This window comes from Chlamydotis macqueenii, chromosome 20 (assembly GCF_036417535.1).
Source record: "Chlamydotis macqueenii isolate bChlMac1 chromosome 20, bChlMac1.mat, whole genome shotgun sequence".
NCBI classification, from domain to species: Eukaryota; Metazoa; Chordata; class Aves; order Otidiformes; family Otididae; genus Chlamydotis; species Chlamydotis macqueenii.
This window is the reverse complement of record NC_141575.1, coordinates 247,745-255,925: the sequence shown is the minus strand read 5'-3', so window position 1 is coordinate 255,925 and position 8,181 is coordinate 247,745. Positions and strand designations below refer to the sequence as shown.

General features: G+C 41.2%; 1 protein-coding gene across 1 annotated transcript; it reads left to right on the top strand.

Annotated features, from left to right (window-relative positions):
• The first annotated feature begins 1,366 nt into the window (after positions 1 to 1,366).
• On the top strand, positions 1,367 to 7,544 carry LOC104481695 (uncharacterized). The gene is made up of 2 exons (XM_086763909.1): positions 1,367 to 1,514; positions 5,387 to 7,544. Exon 2 carries the CDS (start codon positions 5,448 to 5,450, stop codon positions 6,765 to 6,767), a length of 1,320 nt encoding a protein of 439 aa, XP_086620035.1. The 5' UTR covers positions 1,367 to 1,514; positions 5,387 to 5,447; the 3' UTR covers positions 6,768 to 7,544.
• The last annotated feature ends 637 nt before the right edge of the window (positions 7,545 to 8,181 follow it).

The window sequence follows — 8,181 nt, the reverse complement described above, 5'->3', positions numbered from 1 at the left end:
TGGTGCTTAATTATAGAGAAATTTAACAAATAATGCATTGGACAGAGTCCCACTGCCATAAGCAGTTCTACAAGGAGTCTGCAACGATGTGACATGAGCAAAGTCCCTATATACACCTGCATGAGCACCGATCCTCCAAGCGTTGGCATGGGCTCCTCAGCCCAGCCCTGAGTCCGCCCCCCTGTGCCAGCTCTGCTAGCCAAAGGTGGCTCCTAAGCACTCCTACACACTGGATCCATAGTATATGACTGTTGCTGTGGCATTTCTTATCTTATCAGCGAGGGAGAGTTTTCTCCTTACAGAGTCATTCTGTTCCTGGTGTTCCTGCTCCCAGACAGCCTAACCCATTTGGCAGTTAGGCCTTCTTGCCCTCCATGCCAGATCATAGAACCATAAAATCATAGAACGGTTTGGGTTGGAAACAACCCTTAAAGGCCATCTAGTGCAACCCCCCTGCAAGGAGCACGGACATCTCCAACCAGATCAGGTTGCTCAGAGCCCTGTCCAACCTCAGTCATGAATTACTATTGCTGTGTAGTTACAATTTGAGTTTCCTCTTCAAAATATTTCAGGTGTAACCAAGCCACCTCTACAATTTCCCCTTTTCCCTCTAAGTCAGCTGAAGATGTGTGTCTTTCCATAGAAATAAAAGTTATTTAAAATAAAAATTGCAAGCACAACACTCCTATTGATAGAAAGGAGGAGGTTTTCTCTTGAAATAGCTAATAAAGCAGGCACATCCAGTTTTCCCCCCCAAAATAAACTGTTCTGTTCTTTTGCACGTCTCCCCACCCTGTCAGTCTACTCCTTCCATTTAAGTCAGTGTTTACATTAGCCATTAATACAGCTCCACCGGCCAATCAAGTGTTGACTCAAGTTATATCCACCTACTATTTCAGACACTTGTTATGGTAGATTAAAGTTTGCTGTGATTAAATATAAGTCTTATTTTCTGGTCTCACAACTGTGCACACAATTGCTGTGTTGATTTTGTGTCATTATAAAGTGAAAGAGATAATCTTAACAGAGGACTAAGCTTACCCAAAAGCCCCTCTGAAAAACACAACGGGCTATTTAAGATTAGACTGTTGAAACACATTAGGTTACAGTTAACCTAGTGGGTAGTATTTAAGTCCTGATCTAGATAAATCTCCAAGAACATACACACAGACACCATAAATAGGGGAAAATGATCATCTATCATTCTCCGAGTTAACCAACATGACTGCTGAGAGTCTGAGATGGAATAAATATCAACTGACAAATATATCATCCAATTAAGTGAAAATTGTTTATCTGAGAAAATGACAGAACAGAAAGCAAACTGGTTTGCCGTACAGGAAGCTAACCGAGTCACGGGATTTCCCACAGACGGTCAAAAGCACTAATACAGTTGTAGAGGAAGCAGATGCTGGGGAACAAGCTAGTCTGCAAGGTCTCTCACTTCAGTGGGAGCATAAGTCAGAAGCAGAGTACTGGAAAGCATGAAGTGCTAGACAAAGAAGCTTAAAACTGTGAGTAAATACATTATAATTTGATTCCTCTTATGTTCAGAAGGGCATGATTTTGTGCGTTCTGGTGAAATATCAAGACTGCACGTAACAAACATGGACTCCATTATTTTCTCTTTACGTAACAACTGAAAAATGTTGAGGTGTTATCTAACTATTCCAGGGAAAATGAGTGACTGTGTTATAAAGCTTCACTGAAACAGTTATTAAAAGCAAGGCTCTTATTGTTTTGTGTAAGTTTCTTGAACTTTGTTGATACCTTGCAGTAAAATGTCGTCTTTCAGTTTCTTCTCTGTACTGCAAGTGGTATTCACCTGAACAGGCAGAGAAGGTCCAGAGTTGCTTACATATTTTAAAGCTCCTCTTTTAAAGAGGAGGGATATTTTTCAGTTTCAGAGCACATCAATTATTTTCTTCAGTAACAGAGACAGTAGCGATATCAGACACAGTGAAACAGTGGTCATTTGCTCAACACTGGGATGTCATCTTACATGAAGTGAGGCTTTGCCGACATATGTTCATTTGAGCAAAGGACAGTACAAAGCAGTACAATAAGTATCTCTCAATAACTCCACATGTATAATCCGTTTTCAAAATGACAGTAGCTATTTCTGGTCAGAAATTACTGCTTTGACAATAGTTGAGATGAGTTTTTTTAATTATCCCATCCCAGCTACAAAAAGAGAAACTTGGTGTTTTTAATCACCTAGTTCAGTAGACAATTGCATCGGGTTGCAGCCTGTGGATTCCAAAAGAGGTGGCACAAGCTTGAACCCAAAATCGTATTTCATATTTAGGAACTGATGCCATCCCTTTCTTGGAAAATTCGTCTATCAACTAATCTCCCTTTGAGTAGGTCAAGATGAAAGACAGAAATGGGATGAAGGTTAGCAACCACTGGAGATTTCCAGAAACTAAACAATTTATTTGAAAGGAAAACAGTAGGTTATTTAAACAGAGTATATAGATCTCTATGTGTCTCTGTAGTTTTTATAGACTTCTTTACGTAAAAGAGACTTACTTGTTTATTCTCCCTGTCTGTAAAGTTTTACTTGCAGTCATCATTCATGCCCTAGGAGGCCTCTGGTTTCTAATAAGAATGCTAGTTTACTTTTTTTCCAGATCAAGTAGTTAATAATGCTTTTGGCATGCTAAAACTACTCGTTGTTAGCCTAAAAATAAGCTATTAGGATGAATTTCAATTGCTCAGATTGGGTAACATATGTATACAAAATTTGTGAAGATAAATTATATCAAAAGTTTTTTTGCACATAGTTAAAAATTGACAAAAGATTGTTTCACTTGTAAGACGTGAGATGCAAGGGAATATTTGAGTGAACTTCCTGCTCTGTGTAACTTGCGTGTAAAACTAAGATAGAGACTTCTGTGCAGAAGGATATACAAGAATTGCTCTCTTTTTACGTTGGCTAGAAAGTAGTGGTATTCCAAAAGGAAAGAGCGGCAAATTAGAGTACTTGCCATGAGTGGATTTTAACATGAGGTCTTTATTGTAGGAAGAGACTACTGGTTTTCTAATATTTCTTAAATCTTAAAAATGCACTTTTCATGTAAATTTCCCAAGCCTAATTTAACAGGAAATTTTTAAGGTGTATTGCTGCCTGGTGTAAGACTGACATTTGAAAACATATTTCACCAGAACAGTGTAACAATTTTTGCACTTGGCATCTGTACAAAGAAAAAAAAAACCTAGACCCTGCATTTCTGTAAATAAACATGATGGACATCAATGGTGAGGAACTTTATTAGTGTTTTGTTTCATCTCACCCTTTAGTAAATTTGTCCCATCTCCTCCCCAGAAAAGTTTATATTGGGATTCTCTTATTTTCTCTACCTTCTTCCTCAGTGACTTTGTTGTTCTCTTAGATAGGAAGACTGGACCTATAAACTACTCTACTTTTACAACGTCATTGAAGCTTTTGTCCTCTGTCCTTTTTACATGCCTCTTGATCTTCAGACCTACTCCCATCTCTGCAAATAATTCTGTTGATTTCCTCCAAGAGAACACTGACAGCTAAATGCCGCCTCCAAAGCCGGGGCCGGGGGGGGGGGGAGGGAACAGAAGCAATTATGGATAAAAAACAAGAACTTGAATAGAACTTGAACTGATTATTTTTCCTTGTTGTTGTCGGCTTCTTCTTCTTGTGTTTTTTTCCTCCCAAAGTTTTCTGTAAGCATTTTTCAATCTCACCTCCCAATTAATACTCTCATTTAAAAAAACCCACTTCACTCTAAAATATTATTTCTCTTAGTTTTCTAATAGCATGTTAGTAATTGTAAATTGTTTCCAAGACAAAAATAGGAAGAAGTAGTTGAAGAACTTTGGTGCAAGCTGACAACCAATGATGCAGTCCTACTCTTCTATGCAAACATTGCTTGCAAGGTCCTGCTTAGCTACTAGTGAGCTAATGACAAAATGCATATTTGAATTTTATTGGTTAATTGAGGAGGCAGTATTAGAAGTATTTAAAGCAGATGAGGAAACATCTGCAGAACTGAGTAACTTTAAACTTTGTGAGCATAATAGAAAAATAATTCTGCACATGAAGTACGGTCTTAAAATTGGTGAATACCAACACTTGCATGAAAGGGGAAAATGTACAGCTTGCACGACGATTTGCAGAAAACAACACAAGATTTTAACTTTAGAGAATGGATCATTATACATTGTTCAAAATAACTTCTTACACTTTTTGAGGCCAAAAAATGAAAAACAACAGTTAAGCAACATCTTGGATTTGCAAATTACACCAGGCAGCAGTGCTTTCATCATGTTCTTCAAACCTAGTACTCTGAAGTCAGAATAGAGCTGTAACTCAAGTAGTGATTTTGTGCATAATTAGAAAGCAGTTGTTATTCAGCTGAGACTGAGTGTATACAAAAGAGAGCAGAACACCTACAAATGGTACAATGGTTAATTGTTCTGATCTGCTGTGATGTCTCACATTATATCACGCCCTCATGGCTGCTCATAGAATAAAGCAAGTTTGATTTAGTTTGGGTTTGTTTTAATTTGCCTTCCATCTGCTTGATGGTTTAGTATGTGTAAATACCGAGCTGTGACTGTATACTAAGAATCTCCACTTTCTAGTCCGATCTGGTAACATCTTGAAGTTCCCATGGCAAGGTTAAACGTTCAGTAGTGCATGGGGTCCCAATGAAGGGTCACAATATTCTCATAAAGTCCTACTGAAATCAGCTGCTGATTTAGAGCTATGGTATGAGATTCGGCATCTTAGTGGCAAAAGCAATTTAGATTTAAGGTAATCTCAGCCACCTGAACAAGTAAAAAGGCCATTAATTTCAAACCTCTTTTTGTAGACAATGTTGAATACCATAGGATCCTACTAGGCTCTGAAAACATTTTTTTTGTAACTTGGGAATCAGGACACTGAGAGACTGGGACAGGATTAGTCCTACCCAATACAAAAGAATGCAGTTTGAATTTGTGTTCACAGCACCTTTTTTAGGAAGAGGGCAGAGGACAACTCTATAGTTTTACAAGCTTCTCAGAATATCAAAAGGTAAAGAATGTGAGTTTTCACTAACATAAAATTTCTTCCAGACCTCAAAGTAATTCCAATTACGCTATATTACCATTACTGTATACCAAAACAGATGAAACAGTTGTGCTGGGCCCAGCTGTAGAGTAAAATATAATGAAGTTCAGAATAGGGAAGTGTAAGAGAATCTCTCAATTTCTTCCAAACGTGTATGAAAAATCAGGTCTTCATACTAAAGTTTGAAGTATCAAAACAGTAACTATTGTGCATAAGATAATATAGTTCAATACAAAACTGTACTTCTTTTTAGCAAATCACTCAGAGTGTTTTTTGTCTGTGTTTGTTTTGTTTTAGAGGAAGTGAATAGAAGACTGACTGTAAAGGTCTGTTAAGTTCCAAGTTGTGAAATTCAGCAATGATACACTGTGGAAAAAAACAGATTTTTGCTGTTCTTGCATGTATTCTTATTTTTGCAAGCATTTTAATCTGCTCCTGGAAAGATCCTCAGCTACAGAATAATATAACTAGAAAAACCTTTCCCCCAGAAACAACTGCCAGTCCAGCAGGACAGCTCTGTAGGGGAAAACCTGCTCAAAATGTAATAACACCATTAAAAGACAACAGAACTTTTATTATATCCCCATACTTTGATGACAGAGAAAGCAAAGTCACTCGTGTGATTGGGATTGTTCATAATGAAGATGTAAAACAGCTATATTGCTGGTTCTGCTGTCAGCCCAATGGAAAGATATATGTATCAAAAGCAAAAATTGATGTTCACTCAGATAGATTTGGATTCCCTTACGGTGCAACAGATATAGTTTGTTTGGAACCTGAAAACTGCGATCCAACACATGTATCAATTCACGAGTCTCCACGTGGAAATATTGACCAGCTGCCAAGGTTTGAAATTAAAAACCGGAAGGCTGAGACCTTTTCTGTTGACTTCACTGTATGCATTTCTGCCATGTTTGGGAATTACAACAACATCTTGCAATTTATACAGAGTATGGAAATGTACAAGATTCTTGGGGTACAGAAAGTGGTGATCTATAAGAACAACTGCAGCCATCTGATGGAGAAAGTCTTGCAGTTTTATATGGAAGAAGGAACTGTAGAGGTAATTCCCTGGCCAATAAACTCATACCTCAAGGTTTCTTCTAAATGGCACTTTTCTATGGATGAAAAAGACATTGGCTACTATGGACAAATCACAGCTCTGAATGACTGTATATACCGTAACATGCAGAGGAGCAAGTTTGTGGTTCTTAATGATGCTGATGAAATAATTCTTCCCCTTAAGCACCCTGACTGGAAAACAATGATGAGCAGTCTTCAGAAGCAAAATCCAGGGACTGGCGTTTTCCTCTTTGAGAACCATATCTTCCCAAACACCGTATCTACTCACATGTTCAACATTTCATTATGGAATGCTGTGCCAGGTGTTAATATATTACATCATGTTCACAGAGAGCCTGACAGGAAAGAGGTTTTCAATCCCAGGAAAATGATAATTGATCCACGAAAGGTGATTCAGACTTCAGTCCACTCTGTCCTACGTGCTTATGGGAACAGTGTGAATGTTCCCATGGATGTTGCCCTAATTTATCACTGTCGGGTGCCCCTTCAAGGAGACCTTCCCAGAAAATCTCTCATTAGGGATACAACACTGTGGAGATATAACTCATCGTTAATCATGAATGTTAACAAGGTGCTATATCAAACTGTACTGTAAGCTCAGAAGTGAAACCCTGGTTCTAAGGAGGGGAAGTGGAGAGCTACCTGTGTCGTGGGGAGGCAGGCGATATCATCTAGAGATCCTATTAAAATCACTTCCACATGAATTTTACATCTTAAAAGGGCTGTTCTCATAAATCTCTTAAGTACTGTACAAAGGTAAATGCATTTGACTGGTGAACTAAAACAAGGTATCCAGGGAAGAGATTTTCAAAACTGAAAAAATTATTTTACCCAAGAAGTGTGGTTGAGGCCTCAGAGAGGCCTGTACTAGAGATGTTTGCACATGGCTGGGAAAAGCCTGATGACATTGTTGTTATATGTCTTTGCAGGAAACTGGTGTGACGTACCTCTTATCAGGGACACATCCCTTTGGAGGTATTATACATCTTTGGCTCTGAAAGTTAACTGTGTTGGGTATGCTACAATTTAAAATGCAGTATGAAATTTAAAGGTGTTGCAATAGGCGTTTAATGCTATGTTCTCCCCAACAATATACGCAGTGTATATTTAAAATAATCTACTACTTACAGGAACAAAGGTCTGTAATATATGGCCTTCAGCAGTAGAAAAAATCCCACCATAGAACTCGCACAAAAGTTGACATTGTATTTTGTTGTAGGAATGACTGAACTAGCAGCTGCTGCCTCTGAAAAGTAAAAGCACAGGTGTAAATGACTGAATTTTATCACTATGTAATAATCACATTTCTCCATACTTTTTTTTCCAGTTGATTTGCATTCTGAAAATATAATGGCTTGCTGGTGTTTCTCCATTTTACGCAAGGTGATTAGGCGAACAGACACTTGAACGCTGGGGTCGAGCCCAGAGACCTCCTCCAGCAAGGCACAGCACCACGGCGGTCTCTCTTCCGCTTTTGCGCTGGCCCTGCCGGTAGCTCCCGGGACGTCGTCCGCGGGCAGGGGGTCTTCCCGGGGCTCGGCGGGTGGACCGGGGTGACCGGCGCAGCCCAAGCCGCTGGGGCCGGCTGAAGCGCGGGCTGGCCAGGCCCGGCTCCCGAGCGGCCCTGCTGGCCCGGAGCGCTGCCAGGTGGCCCCGCCCGCTTGGGCGTCTCGCGACCGGCCCCCGCACCGCCCCCCCCCCCCCGGCCTCCCGCGGGCCCCCCCCGCTCCCCGACAGATGCGGCGGGGAGCCCGCGACGGTGGCGGGTGCGGCCGCAATCCGGCTGGGGCGACCAGAGGCGCTGGCGGCCCTGGGGCGCGCGACTCGCCGCGAGCCTTCCGCCACCCCCGGCCGACTCCCCGCTGCTTGCCCGACAGCGCCCTGGGGCCGCGCTCTGGCGGAACCGCGGCCCAGCCGGCCCCGGCGCCGTGCGCAGCGAGCCGCATGGGGCGGCACCCGGGCGGCCCGGTGCGCCAGCCCCAAGCGAGCGGTGGGTGCGTGCGAACGGC